This window comes from Mesoplodon densirostris, chromosome 9 (assembly GCF_025265405.1).
Source record: "Mesoplodon densirostris isolate mMesDen1 chromosome 9, mMesDen1 primary haplotype, whole genome shotgun sequence".
Lineage (NCBI taxonomy): Eukaryota > Metazoa > Chordata > Mammalia > Artiodactyla > Ziphiidae > Mesoplodon > Mesoplodon densirostris.
In genome coordinates, this window is record NC_082669.1 from 113,659,762 (window position 1) to 113,675,262 (window position 15,501).

The 15,501-nt window shown below is 44.3% G+C and overlaps 1 protein-coding gene and 1 non-coding gene across 4 annotated transcripts in view; both read right to left on the minus strand.

Moving 5' to 3' along the window:
• The window catches only part of NCAPG2 (non-SMC condensin II complex subunit G2), a 61,857-nt gene extending 48,321 nt beyond the window's left edge, over nt 1-13,536 (minus strand). For 2 of the 3 annotated variants that reach the window (XM_060107998.1, XM_060107996.1), the window contains exons 1-8: nt 13,440-13,536; nt 10,809-10,928; nt 9,013-9,201; nt 8,571-8,685; nt 6,958-7,112; nt 5,412-5,546; nt 2,380-2,474; nt 190-259 (exon numbers count right to left, since the gene is read on the minus strand). In XM_060107998.1, coding sequence (XP_059963981.1) covers nt 190-259; nt 2,380-2,474; nt 5,412-5,546; nt 6,958-7,112; nt 8,571-8,685; nt 9,013-9,201; nt 10,809-10,886 — 837 coding nt within the window. In that variant the 5' untranslated portion in view covers nt 10,887-10,928; nt 13,440-13,536. Of the gene's footprint in view, nt 1-189; nt 260-2,379; nt 2,475-5,411; nt 5,547-6,957; nt 7,113-8,570; nt 8,686-9,012; nt 9,202-10,808; nt 10,929-12,447; nt 12,608-13,439 lie in introns of all 3 variants that reach the window. The other variant, XM_060107997.1, reaches the window with a different exon arrangement.
• LOC132496523 (U6 spliceosomal RNA) lies at nt 1,391-1,497 on the minus strand. The gene has a single exon (XR_009533424.1). It is a non-coding gene; the product is annotated as a U6 spliceosomal RNA (small nuclear RNA).
• Nucleotides 13,537-15,501: the final 1,965 nt, after the last annotated feature.

The window sequence follows — 15,501 nt, forward strand, 5'->3', positions numbered from 1 at the left end:
GTCACGGGCATCTTGAGGCTGTGCTCAGGCACGGACGTGACCTTGAATGTGCGTGGAGGACGCTCACCGTGGGCTTCAGCATGACAGACAAGCATCAGCACAGGTTTCAAATGGCCCTACTGTAGCTACTTATTTAGTAACCAGAACACAATAAAAACGTTAACATTTCATAAAACGAAAAGGAAATACCTCTAATATTTTCCCTGAAGCCTTTTTCCAAGCTCTGAAATAAACTTCTGCAATGTGTACCATCAAAGATCTAGAAGAAAAAATCAAAAATTTTTAATGCAAGTCAGAAGAATTATATTTTTACTGTGTATCATTTCAGGAACTCTCCTCTCCTAGGGAAGAAGAAACTGTTTTGGACTTTGCAAAGCAGAGATATGTTATCCACCTGCAGCAGAAGGAAGAAAACAAAGTGCAGAGGAGGAGGACTGAGACATCAAACCACTTCTTCCTTCTCAGTCAGGCTTCCCCAGAGCTTCACTATTTCCTATAAAACTATGACACATAGCCCAGAACCAAATTCTTAAGTAAAAAACCTTTAAATATAAGTATACTTTTTGACTTGAAGTCATTTTGGACTTTCCGGACTAATTCGCTCAGGTACAGGGAGCCCTAAAATACCAGGGTTGACTTAGAATCATAATTAGGAATATCTGCTGGTTCAACCCAAATATTCTGCAAATGAGGGAACAGGAGAAAGCATTCTAGTAAACAATCAGAGATCCAGAATCACATCCCAGCTCAATACTTACACAGCTGCCTGATGTAACCAGGCCCACCTCAAGAGTTTGAGGATTCGTTTTTGTTTTTTTTTTTAGATTCCATATATATGTGTTAGCATATGGTATTTGTTTTTCTCTTTCTGACTTACTTCACTCTGTATGACAGTCTCTAGGTCTATCCAGGTCTCTACAAATGACCCACTTTTGTTCCTTTTTATAGCTGAGTAGTATTCCATTGTATATACGTACCACATCTTCTTTATCCATTCATCTGTTGATGGACACTTAGGTTGCTTCCATGTCCTGGCTATTGTAAATAGAGCTGCAATGAACATTGTGGTACACGACTCTTTTTGAATTATGGTTTTCTCAGGGTATATGCCCAGTAGTGGGATTGCTGGGTCGTATGGAAGTTCTATTTTTAGATTTTTAAGGAACCTCCATACTGTTCTCCATAGTGGCTGTATCAATTTACATTCCCACCAACAGTGCAAGAGGGTGCCCTTTTCTCCACACCCTGTCCAGCATTTACTGTTTGTAGATTTTTTGATGATGGCCATTCTGACTGGTGTGAGGTGATAACCTCATTGTAGTTTTGATTTGCATTTCTCTAATGATTAGTGATGTTGAGCATCCTTTCATGTGTTTGTTGGCAATCTGTAAAAAATATGGAACACTTCACGAATTTGGGTGTCATCCTTGCACAGGGGCCATGCTAATCTTCTCTGTATCATTCCAATTTTAGTATATGTGCTGCCAAAGCAAACACAAGGATTCAGTTTTAAAATGAAGCCTCAGGCTTCCCTGGTGGTGCAGTGATTAAGAATCTGCCTGCCAGTGCAGGGGACATGGGTTTGAGCCCTGGTCCGGGAAGATCTCACATGCCGTGGAGCAACTAAGCCCATGCACCACAACTACTGAGCCTGCACCCTAGAGCCCGAGAGCCACAACTACTGAGCCTGTGTGCCACAACTACTGAAGCCCATGTGCCTAGAGCCCGTGCTCCGCTACAAGAGAAGCCACCACAATGAGAAGCCCGTGCACCACAACGAAGAGTAGCCCCCGCTTGCTGCAACTAGAGAAAGCCCGTGCGCAGCAATGAAGACCCAATGCAGCCAATAATTAATTAATTAATTACTTTTTTTTTTTTTATAATGTAGCTTCCTTCAGCCCCGGAGCAGATTAAGTACTTGGCCGTGAATCCAGCAGATAGCTCCAGATGCTGTCAGGGCCCAGAGGCTGGGAGCTCGGGCAAGAGCATGCTTCCAAGCCCCTTCCCCAAGGGCTCTTCCCACCAACCACATAGCTCAGTCCACGGGAAATCACACAGTACACATTACGTCCAAAGGTATCAGAAGTGCTAGTGACATGGGCTTTACTATGATTGAAGCTGAAATTTAACTGGTAAATAATTTGACTGTTTAAAGAACTAACACAAAGTAAAATCTTAATTTCAGTGTCACTATGGAAAAAAAATGGTTTCCTATAGCAAGGAAAAAAAATATCCAGTGATACAACAGTACATAATAAATAATAGTTTAAGAGATCATTTTTAAAACTCCTAATACATTAATATAATTTAAAAGTCAGGTCACATAGAAACTTTCAAAACCACACTAAGCACAAAATATTAATTACCCTTAATACTTACTTTTGTAATCCTTGTAACTGGTTTTTAATGGTCCCATGGATCATTTTAATGAAATTTATATTCCAGTTGAAGAGAGAACTAAGAAATCTTCTTCCCTATAAATTAAAAAAATAGAATATAATGTTAAAATTGCAACCAAATAAAAAGTTCCCAGGAACCAAAAAACAAACATTCTTTGAAAGTGTAGTAACACTGAAGTTTGCTACACCCAACAAGGAAGCATCCATACTTCTAAGTTAGAATCTACACACTGAAGTTGCACTTGAGCACAGTGCTTCGGGTGGCAGTCCTGTGTGGGGATGGCGGCGGGAGCCTCGGAGGGACCGAGCTGGGCAGCAGCAGAAGGTGGGAGGCTCCCCGTGGAGGGCGGAGCAGCAGGCACCTCTGAGCTACTCCTGTCCGACCACAGGGTGACCCAGATAGCTACCCCACAGCCCAGCAGGCAAGTTAAACGATGCATCAGCATTTCACTCTGGCTCTGTCCTGATACCTCCACAACCTAAAATCAAAGAATGCTTGAAATCTAGCACCTTGGGGTGGGAATGGAACTGAACATCACTTTATCTTTTATAAAAGACAAAACCGAGGGCTTGTGAAGTTAAGAGGCTAAGTATTTGCCAAGGTAGAATTTTCAAATACATATAGTCCCCATATATTATATGTAGTTATAAGTGTCATACACATATAATGTAATATTAATTTTTATGCATACTACTAGATTACACATGTGAACCTAAAAAGCAAGATTATATTTACTCTCTACAGGGGGAATAAAATACATCTGCCCAGAGTTTCCCTGTGAAGGGCACCATCACCTGTCATTGCTTACCAGCACACCAGTGTCTGGAGTCCTACAGACGCACAACACACTTTGATACAAAATGCAGGGTAACCATGCTTGCAACAGGTAAGTTTTTTAAAAAGTATTTACTGGGACTTCCCTGGCAGTCCAGTGGTTAGGACTCTGCGATCCCAATGCAGGGGGCCCAGGTTCAATCCCTGGTCGGGGAACTAGATCCCACGTGCATGCCGCAACTAAAAATCCCACATGTGGCAGTGAAGATCCCGCCTGTGGCAACTAAGACCCAGTGCAGCCAAATAAATTTAAAAAAAAAAAAAAAAGTATTTACTGGAAGTAACTTGCCAGTAGAGTATAGAAGAGATTTATTGTTTACCAAGAATGACTGGAAACTGACATGACCAAATTAATGACTGATTAGGAAACTAAGTTTAGATATGTTAAATTCAAAAGAGCACATCAATTTAAAAAGAGAGCTTTAAGACACACACGTGTATATTTATGTCTACACCTGCACATATGTATGTGTGAGACAAGCATGCTTCATCCACTGCTATCTATAAGTCAATATAAATAAAGTTTATTTATCTGAATCCACTCTTAACTTCTTTACTCTCCCAAATTTCACAACAACCCTGGGATACTCAGGGCAGAGGCCACGCATCCAGCATCTTCCCAACAATGATGATGGGAGAGTAGCAAGAGCACAGTCAGGGCACTTCCTGTCCTGCAGGCACTAAAAGCTCTATGAATGGCCTCGTGTGCCGCTCAAGGGAATCCTGGGAGAGGGCACCTGCTGTTCCTATTTTACAGAGGGAAATACTGAGATTGAAAGGAGTGTGATCAAGGTCACCACCTACTCAGTGGACAAACAGGGGTCTGAACACAGCCTTTCTGACCCCGAGAGCTGAAGGTCTTGGCCAGTGTGGCCAGTCATCTGGTACAGCCCTTTAACCTCGCCAGCAGAGACTGTGCGTGGGGAGTGGGCAAACTGGGGTCAAATCCTTCGCTCCCCTGGCCAGCTGTGAGGGTGAAACCTTGAGCAAACTCTTCATTTAGGGCCCCCCCGCCGGGAGGTCCTTCCCCACACATCCTTCGGGGGGGTGACAACTGCCTCTTTTTGCCTCCAATCAGGTCTGCCAGGCCACAAGTAATCAGAAGAAGGCTACGTTCTATAATAAAAAAAAATGTGCTTTGCATCCCCGGCATGGAGATACAGTCGATCTACAACAACTCCAGAAAACTCCTAAGGCAATGGACCAACGTGTCCAAGAGAACCAGACAAGCCACTCTGCAATTTTTTTTTTTTTTTTTTTTTTTCCTTTTTGCGGTATGTGGGCCTCTCACTGTTGTGGCCTCTCCCGTTGCGGAGCACAGGCTCCGGATGCGCAGGCTCAGCGGCCATGGCTCACGGGCCCAGCCGCTCCGCGGCATATGGGATCCTCCCAGACCGGGGCACGAACCCGTATCCCCTGCATCGGCAGGCGGACTCTGAACCACTGCGCCACCAGGGAGGCCCCACTCTGCAATTTTTAATCCTCTGGTAGCCACATTAATAAAAGTAAAAAAAGATTAAATTAACTTTAATAATATATTTATATAGTCCAATACATCCAAAATATCATTTAAATATGTAATAAATATATAACAATTATTAGTGGGATATTTAACATTCTTTTCCCGTATTAAGTTTCAAATCCGTGTGTAGTTTTCACTCAAGGCCACAACTGGACTGGCCATATTTCATGAGCTTGCTCAATAGCCACATGTGGGAGTCACCACCAGTGGACAATGCAGCACTGGGCCAGAAGCCTCTCTCTGGATTTATTGGATGGGTAGGACAAAGAAACCAAGAATACTGTGTGATGATGGGTTTGAGTAATATGCCAATTAACCTGGAATTAGGGCAGAGGGTCAGATCCATGGGGAAGTGCTTGCTCAACCTTATTTTTATTCATTTTTAATTTAAAATGCAATCATGGTTCCCCCAGGATTCACACAGCCACCTGTTACCTTCTGATTTAATGATGAAATACGCAAGGACTTGGAAAACGTTTGCTTAACGCTGCCATGCAGTAAAAATGAATTTTCAAAAACTATAATAGCTCTTGATAGTTAAGCTGACTCTTTTATTAATACACTGAGCATGATGCAAACAGCAGACACATGAACTTAAGAAAAACTGCCATTAAAAAGCAGTTCACAAACACACCAAAAAAGAAAAACCATTTACCTCTTCTTTTCTGATATAATTAACATTTATGAAGCACTGAAGCAGCATGTCTTTAATTTCTCTACTTTCCTCCAAATCATAATCAAAGCAATATAAAGCTTGATGGATACGCCATAGCCGACAGATGTCTGCACCCTGGGAATGACATGAAAAGAAAAACGTCTGAGTTTTTCTTTTACAAAGGGTAAAGTCACATTTCAAAATAACTATGAGACAATTTTATATCAAAAAAAGAAATAATGACAAGAGAAAACATCTTAAAATTTGCAAATGGAGCTCTAGAGAACATTTTCTTAAAACCTAGGCAAAAGCAAGCAGAGATGTCGATAGACAGTGTGCTGTTCACCAGTTTTGTGCGATGCGGATGAGTCTACGCTGACCAGTGTGGAGCATCAGCCTCGCCCGGCTATGGAGCAACTGACCTGGGACTGGTGCCACTGAGGAAACACATCATTAACTTTCTTAACTTGAAATGTAAATGGCCCCGTGTGGCTAGCGGCTACTGTGGTAAAGGCACTGGTGTAGAACATAAGGAAGATGTTAAATAGAGTCTTGATTTAAAAGCTGAACAAAAAGGGCAGTGAAAATGGATTTTAAAAAGGCACAGCAATGATGGCTTAAGGCTAAGTTCTGACACAAACCAGGATTTTTCAAATCACTCCTATGGCCAGCAGAGAAAGTCAGAGCACTAGCTGAGGACATAGCCAAAAAGGTTCTTTTCTGCCATAAAACTGACTGCTCCTGGGAGGCCACAGTGAGACGGACTCTCCCACGGGTGGTAAGAACGTGACCAGCTGCGAGCTTTATAGAAAGCTGTTGGCAATGTGTACCAAGAGCTCCAAGTTCAAAGCCACTGACCTACAAATTTTACTTTGTAGGTACCTTTGTAGGAACCTGTGACAAGTAAGTAAAGATGTGAGGGGGGCGGTCAGAGAAATCCCCAAAGATCCCTAGAATCACAAGGGTCACCTTGGCTGTGGGATTACGGACGATTTTTCTCTTCCTCATTTTCCCTCTTCTTCATTTGCCCAATTTTCTAAGATGAACATAAGTATCTGCCGTTGTTTGATCAGGGAAAAATACTGCTCTTTTTCTGGATTTCTGAATTGTATACCAAAGACTGAAGGATGAGAAACAGCCCAAGTTACACCCAACCCTCACCATGCCCTCTGTTGGCCCCGCCAAAGCTTCCTCAGGCCTGGGCTGCAGTCCACAGCCCCACCCTGGCTGCCCTCCTGCCCAGCGCCCCCTCGGGTCTGCAGGCCTTCCCTGACCACCCCACCCCCTTCTGTCCTTCCCTGAGCAATTCCCACCATGGGGACAGCCTTTCAAAGGCCACATACCGAGGAAGACGGGGAGAAAGCCTGCGTACGACCACACATGTGGAGCCTCTGCCTACCCTCGACTGCCCACCTCTGAATATCCTCCTGAAACCTAACTGAAAGCCACTGGGCCAGGACTCTCACAAGCAAACACAATTAATAACTGGTATAAACACCTGCACTTTCAAGTAACACTCAGCAAGTACTTTAGAAAGCGAACACACTGTTTTTGTCTTGAGACTTCTCCTCAGCAGCATGACGAAAGCAGTCTTCCCCATGTCCTCCTTGGCAGGCAGGCCTCTCTCCCACCACATCACACACAGATCCTGGATGGAGCCCTGTAGCTCTCGTTCAGACTCAGGTAGCGCATACAAAATACCTACAATGGAGCAGTCATTGCGCGATGAGTAAAGTGAACCAGCGTTAGTCCATAATTCAACCGTGTAGAGCGCTATGACTTAAAAGGTTTGCCAAGCAAACATTAGTTTATGGTTAACTTGCCAAAGACTTGTACACATTATTTATGGGAAACAAATGGCGTTAATTAAAAAATTGTTCTCCACTGTTATAAAAGCAGACCCAATAGAACCGAGAATTTTAGAACTGGAAGACCCAGAGAGGGCCTATTGTCCAAACTCCTAATCTACAAGAGGCAGACGCTGGGCTCCAAATTTGAGTGTAGAGACACCCAGGGCAACACTCAGCAGTAGAGCAAGGCCCCGCCTAGTAACCAGCAACACACTACAACCATCCCTCAGTTTGTTGGCTTCAAGTTCTGGCTCACTGGTGAAAAACAGTAAAAGCAACTATTATAATGAATACAAAAGCTACAGTACTGTTATTAACAGAAGAGCTCAAGAACTAATTTAAAATACTGATAACGTGCTCATAACTGTAATCCACAGACATCCGAATGCCATTACTCTGATGTAAAATTCCTGAATTAATGGGGATTGATGCACAATATTAGCACTCATCATTTTATAAAGCACGTAGGGAGACTGAAGATAAACTGGTGGTAACACCCACAAGCATTTGGGAGCTACTTTCATACTGATTAGGGTAACTTCTTAATAAGACACATTACTTCAACACAAGAATTCTTAATAAAACAGCATACTAAACAGATACATAAACCAAGTGGCGCTGAGAATCTGTCACATGGAACTAATCAGATTCACACAGTGGAGGTGAGGGTACTTGGGATATTTTTCTTAAAGAACATTACTAAAAGTTACTTTTGCATCTTTTATATCTATAACTTTACACATATAATATTACAAAATCAGATCTTCTCATTAATTCAGACTAGTGTTCCCACTAAATTAATAACTACAGTTTTACAGTTTAGTTAAAATTTGAAAAGTACCATGATATAAATATTAGTATAGTAAAACTCCCCTAAGAGTCAACAGTTATTTCTCAGGTCATGTTCATAACATACTTAAAGAAAAAAATGCAATGTCACACATGCTGGGCTAACTTGAAATGTCTGGCAGTAATCACTAGCTGAGAAATTTATAATCAGACTGCTTCCCCTTTATCAGCTCTTATCCTTGGTTCTGAAGGTCAAATAAGACATCTCTAAAAGCCCCTAAACAGCAGTCAGTTGCTCAGTAACGCACATTTTCACCATGTGAAACATTTATATGTGGCTTACATTAAATAATTACTCAGGATAGCCCCTAAAAGAATGCTCTTTTGCTCATTTTTTTTTAGCTGAAGTACAAGAGCTTGACTGCAAAGTTCTGATTCTCCCCTGCTGAGAGCTCCCTCGTACCAAGTGTCACTCAGACACCACTCACACACACGCCACATTGTAGCTGAGTCAACTTACCATTTAATATAACAGCACACTCCAGTAAGGCTTCATAATTCTCACTTTCATTTATAACAGACACAGAAGCAAGAATCACAGATGTAATTGCATGAATTATTTCTATGCTTTTTTTCTATAAATGAAAAAAAATCAGAGTACAAGTAAATTAAAATCAACTTAAAATTTAATTTTTAAATGTAAAAGAAAATCAAGCCACATTTGACACTTATTCTAAAAAGTGAATTAAAGCTGAACACAAGTCAGCAGTCTGAAACAGCAACACTGAATACTAGGTTAATGGTGGTAGGATCAGAAAAGGGTAAAACTACATTAAACAGACTTCTGATATTCTTGACTTCTACCTTTACATTTTTCCTTAACTTAAAATTCAATTATACACAAAAAACAATTATTTTTTAACAAAGAAAAAGGAAATGGATTTTTGAAAGACCAGTGCTACCATTTTCGACCCCTGCTCTGTTTCCATACTGCCTTCATCGGGGGCTTCCCCTGGCTGCCACCCGTCCACCGGGTTTTCCACCAACACATCTGTTAATAAATTCTTGAGTCTTTGCCATAGCTCTTCTTTCTGTTTCCTTGACAATTCATCCAGCAATTCACTTAAGTTGAAAGGGTCAGAAGCATCTTTCTGCAAAATAAATAGCAACTGTTACATTCCAAATACAAAAAATTAGTTCTATCCTTGGCGAAAAGTTTATGCACTAACTTAGTTACAAGTTCAAGAGTTTGGCTGTAGTTTTCAAAGTCCATTCTTAAAAGGGAAAAGTAAAGGGGTTATCAGACAGAAAGTAGCAGATTCCTCCTCCCCACAGTCAGTCCTGCTGAACTAATCTTCACCCACTTAGCAAAAACCCTCCCTGAAATCAATCCATCCAGATGTCCACCATCTCCAGGTCTATAATTAGGTTACAAAAGTATGCTAGAGCTAAAGTAATAACAAAAGCAACAACAATAATAATGCATCCACGCCAAGGCCTGTATGCTGAGTTTCTGGTCTCCAACCTAACTTGGGCCATGACTTTGTCCCTGAATCCAATCTGGTACAATCTGAGCACCAAAATTGCGACAGTAAGGGATAATAACCCTTTGAATAAGATAAGAATTAACGAGGCCATACTGATAATAGCAACGAATAAATACAGAAGCAATATGGGATTGGGAAATCACAATTTTATAGCTATCACAGTAATAATCGATACGGGCAAGAATCGTCAACTACTTCTACCCAGTGAGGAGGTCGTAACACCACTTATGCATGCGGTTCCTCCAAAACGCATAAACAAACTTAACCACATCAGCAAACAAGGGTAAAGGAAGGACAGACCACAGAACTGCTGCCTGCACTTCTCAAGACCATCAGTCATGAAACGGGATGCTGTGAAACTCTCTGGATTAAAGAGACCAGCAAGTCGGACAGCGGAGCACAGAGTGTGATAGGGGACTGGGCAAAAAGACCCGCAGGTCACCCTGCAGGTGACCGTCCAGCTCCCTCTTTGAAGGTTTTACTGTGACTCTACAGGAGAGTGTCTATGTTCTAGGAAAACCCAGGAAAATACTGAAGGATAATGAGACGTGGCCTGCAACTGACTCTCCAATGATGCAAAAAGAATACGGGAAGACTAAGAACGCTGGAGAGGAGGGGCAGGTGGGAACTGGCACGGCTCCTCACTAGGCAAGGGGCGGGGCAGCCCCCCAGGGCCCTCCAAGGCCACTTCTCCTACCAGCCTCCTCTGCTCACACAAGCTGCTCAAGGGTCTTTGTCTTTCCCTTTTGTCCAGAATTCTCTCCCCCAGTCTCCACGCAGCCCATTCAGATCCCTGATAAAACTACCCTGTCCCTCCCCATCCTTGTCCCAGCTTAGCCCTTACCCTGCTGTAGTTTCACGCCTGAATCCACCACAACCCGGGAGATAACCGAGGACAAAAAGGATGTCTTCCTCACTGTGTCACGCACGTAGCAAGAGGTCAGCAAAGACTTAAGTAATTAGAAGCACACTGCATTACACCACTTAGCATCCTTACAGCAACTCTCTTAAAAGAAAGGAGGGAATACCATTTGGGAGTAGTTGCCCATCAGCAGGTCTATCTGAGTATAGTTTTGTGTTACTTTTTTAAACAAACCTTGGTCCCTACGGATTCACTGAGATGACTATATTTCATTTGTGGATATAATGATTTTAGGAAAATGTCTTACATTAACAGTCACAAACACAATAAAGCTAAACATAAAACTTACATCAAGTTGAATGAATTGCAAAAATTCTCCAATCAGCTCCTTAGACACTGCTTGTACAAATGTCTCACGTTTTTCCATGACAGATCAAACTGTTTTTCATATGGCATTTATTCTGTAACCCTAGTAAAAAACACAATCATATTGAAACTTGCATTCACAAATATACCTTTTCCTACAAGATGTAATTTGGTACATTAGTTAGTATCCAAAACTGCAAGAAAATCCCTGTACCACCTATGATAGACAGTTTCTAACAATATTCTGACATAAACAAGTTATAATATCTAAAAAATAATTTTCCTACCAAGGGAGAAAGGGGAGGGAGGGATAAACTGGGAGACTGGGATTGATATATACACACTACTATGTATAAAACAGATAACTAATAAGGACCTACTATATAGCACAAGGAACTCTACTCAGTACTCTGTAATGACCTATATGGGAAAAGAATCTAAAAAGAGTGGATATATGTATATGTATAATTGATTCACTTTGCTGTACAGCAGAAACTAACACAACATTGTAAATCAACTATACTGCAATAAAAATTAATTTAAAAAATAAATAACTTCCGTGTTTTCTTTACTGAGAATAGTATCAACATAACATGGTGTTTCTTTCGAATGTTAACGAAGTTATCAGCCAAGGAAAGAGAAACCCGACAGCTCTAGGAGGCTCACCTCCTCCCCCTTTTCAGCACCTTCGCCACATGCTCCTTCAGGTCTGAGTCAGCTCAGAACAGACCGGGCCCAGCTGCTAAGTCCTGAAGACTCTCCTTCCTAAAGCACCATTCCTCCATCAAGAAAATCCCTGTCACAGTCACACTGTTACGCAGACTGTGGCCCTGGGCTCACCTGGGAGCTCGTTAGGGTGCGCACCAGGTGCTCCCAACGACAGCACCCTCCTCCCCACCCCTGCGGGACGATAGCTCAGGGACCGTGTGCAACCTCCCTCCAGGCCCGTGTTTCCCCTAACAAATCCTATTTTCCATTTACACCACCTAGTGCTAGCAGTCCCCGGTTTGAAAGACATCAGCCCAATGAAGTAATAGCAAAATGATGGAACATACATGTAACAGTACGCTCACTTCAAAAATAAGTGAAAACCTTCTGCAGTCATAAGGAGAGCAATATGGAAAATTACTGGTACCAACGGCAATAATTATGGGGATAGAGTCATCTTAAAAACAGAACCCCAAGATCTTAGCATTTAAATTAAACCAACAAGGATAGAAAATAACTTCTCCACATAAGCACCACTGAAGTGTGGCAACCTCAGCCCTCAACTCAGATGCCTGAGCTATGAGCATAACTTGTGACTGGCTAAGCGGGCAGGAGGGCCACCAGCAACAAGCCTGATGAGTGATAATGGCTAGTACCAATTCAAGAGTTTAAATAAACAATATTCCAAAAAGGTGCAATCAACTGCATGGAATCATATACCTTAAACTGGGGACCCTCCTTGATTTTTTGTGATTCTGCTAACTTTTCTGGTTTGCTCTATTTCCAAGTGTAGTTCTTGGCATGTTGGTCTTAACCACAGTAATCCACTGCCACTAGACTACCACACTTATTGTCACACTCCCCACTGTCTCTCTGACTGTAGCTCTTCAAGGGTTACTAGTTTCTTAACTTACGCGCAATCTCTCTCTCTCAAAGTGATGCGCTACCATGTGCACAAGACCTCACCCTTCCAGCCAGAGCTGCCGTCTAGGTGAGATCATCCCAGCACGCAGCTACCGTCCCCATGGCACTGCGCTCTTCACACAGGAGGTCTGGCACTGAATTAAGATGAGCCTTAAAAAGAGATCCCTGTCACACTGTCACCATGGAAAACCCTCGTCACCTGGAACAAACCATTCATCTCAGACGTAGGAGAGATACTTGAGGACAGGTTTCCCAGAGCACGGAGGCTCAGGGAACTGATCTCTGAGGTCAGCCTCTGGTCCAGGGCTGGAGGGGTTCTCTCTGAGGTCAGTCCCAGGTCCAGGGCTGGGGGTCCTGTCTGGGGTCAGTCGCGGGTCCAGGACTGGTGGTCCTGTCTGGGGTCAGTCGCGGGTCCAGGACTGGGGGTCCTGTCCGGTGTCAGCCCTTGGTCCAGGGCTCGGGGGGTCCTGTCTGGGGTCAGTCCCAGGTCCAGGGCTCAGGGGGTCCTGTCTGGGGTCAGTCGCGGGTCCAGGACTGGGGGTCCTGTCCGCTGTCAGCCCTCGGTCCACGGCTCAGGGGGTCCTGTGTGGGGTCAGTCGCGGGTCCAGAACTGGGGGCCCTGTCCGGTGTCAGTCCTCGGTCCAGGGCTCGGGGGGTCCCGTCTGGGGTCAGTCCCAGGTCCAGGGCTCAGGGAGTCCCATACGGGGTCAGTTCCCAGCCCAGGCTGGGGGTCCTGTCCAGTGGCAGTCCCGGGTCCAGGCTGGATATCCTCTAAATTCAGTCCTGGAGGGAAGGCGTGGAGTGTGGCGCGCTCCCGGCCCCGGTGCCCACCTCCTCGGCCACCTCAGAGCCGCCAGCCGGGCCGCGGGCTCAGACCACGGCCCATGCGGAGGCTGTGGTGTTAGGGGCCCGACCTGCCCGACCCCGCTGTTTCCCGGGCCCCTGCCCCCAGCCCTTCGCGGGCCGGCACCGCGGCGCTCACCTCGTCCCCGGGACCCGCAGTTTCCCGCTCTCGGACCAGATTCAAACCCGCCCGCCGGCGCCCTCAACGCGCTCCGCCAGCCCGCGCGTCATCACGCGCCGCCCTCGCGAGAACTGGAAGCGTCTGGGCGGGGCCTCCGGAGGGCGCGCGCCCCCGCCTCCCAGTCCGCGCCCGAGCCCTGCCCCGACCGTAGCCCCTCCCCCAAGGCCCACCACTCCCGGGCCCGGGCCCGGGCCCCGCCTCTTCTACGCGAGCTTGGAACCTGACACATTTTAGTCTGACATCAAAATTTGTCTTGCCTTAAATGACTGAAATGGATGCAATCTCTGACATAAAGATTGACTCAAAATAGAACTGTGACATCATCCTTTATATATATCAAGCGACGTCGGAATTCTCTAGCAATTGGACGATGAGTGTTCGTGAACGCATATGTCAATTCCACGTTTCCCACATAATTCTGTCCTAACGTAGTATCTACTTTTGCTACGCAGCTTCTATGGACCATGTCTCCAGCAAATATATATATAAATAAATACATATACGTATATACAGATACATATTTAATATCTCGTGACCAAAATGCCCTAGATTCACACTTTTATTAATTAGGGATAAAAATAGATCAAAGCCATATAAACTGATTATAAATTTGATATGTACTTATCAAATATAAAACTAAAATTGTGTTGAAACACACCTCTTAATGCTATGGTTAAGACTATTTTTTCAATCAATTTATGTTTCTAAGAATAAATATTCTATTCTGATTTTTTATGTTTATAGATGTAAATACTGAGAAAACTTGTTCACACCTAAAAAAGCAGACAGAAATGAAAAATAAATTTAATAGCAATGTACCTTATTCCTTGAATGTATTTTAATAAATGCCAAAAATCACATACTGATCTATCATCAATTTCTTTGAATTTAACTTGTATCAGCTAATAACTTGATTGGGCTTTCCTTCAATTTTTGTTCAAAAACTTAGAAACCACCTGAATTTCAAAAAGAATTTTTATCCAGTCACTTAAAATCATTTCTCTGTTTCCAAAAAACCTTTAGCCAGATACATTGAATTGCTATTAATTATATCAGTTACTCTTATTTCAAGGCTCTTTTGCCAATACAATTTTTTTAAATAAAATCTTCTATTGCTTGCTTTATGTTTCTCCCACACCTTGAAGAGCTGCAGATTGCACTCACTCAGTTTATGGAAACAATCAGATCCATAAATCCAGGCCTCACCGTTACACCAATCAGCCAAATAAGAATGAACTGTGTTGGAAAAGTCTCAGGAACTGTTTATAAACTACTGAGGAATACAGAATGCATCTCTAAGATGGGGGCCATGGGCCCACTCGGACACCAGGGTCAAGGAACAAAGGCCCCAGGCTCACCCCAGGCCTGTCCTCCACCTGGAGTCAGGCCCTGGAGGAAGACTGTCCCCAGGGGTCCAGCATGAGCCCATCACCCCGTGTCCTGAGGCTTTGGGCTTTGCTGTGAAGGCCTGGCTGTGATGCAGGTGCCCTGGGCCCCTGCCCTGTTCAAGCCGGCCGCCACGCAAAGCTGCAGCCCACCTCCCAGCCCCGGTCCCCACGAGGCCCCGTGCTAGCCCTTCCCCACCCACCCCAACGTCAGAAATCCTTCCGCTGTGCCCTGGAACCCTCAGGCCCTCGCAGCAAAACCCTGTCCCCTCCTGCCCAGCCGCTCTCTGTGAGGATGCAGCCCTGCAGCCGCCTTCCCTCAGGCTGGAAAGGTCCGGAGGGGATTCTGGACTAACTGGCGGTCTGGGGAGGGGGAGGATGGTCACCGCTGACCCAGTACAGTGCTGTCCAATGGCAAAATGACGGGAGCCACAGCTGCAGCTGTGACCCCAGGGACCTCACTAGCAAAAATGAAAACAAACAGGTGAAATGAACTTAACCACGTACCTCATTAAACCCATGAGATCAAAAATACTGTCATTTCAACAACATGAAAGCAGAGACTTTGGGGGTGGTCCTGGTCTGTCAGGAAGCTTGCAGCAGTGAGGCCGGAGGGCCCCACCGGGCGCGTGGAG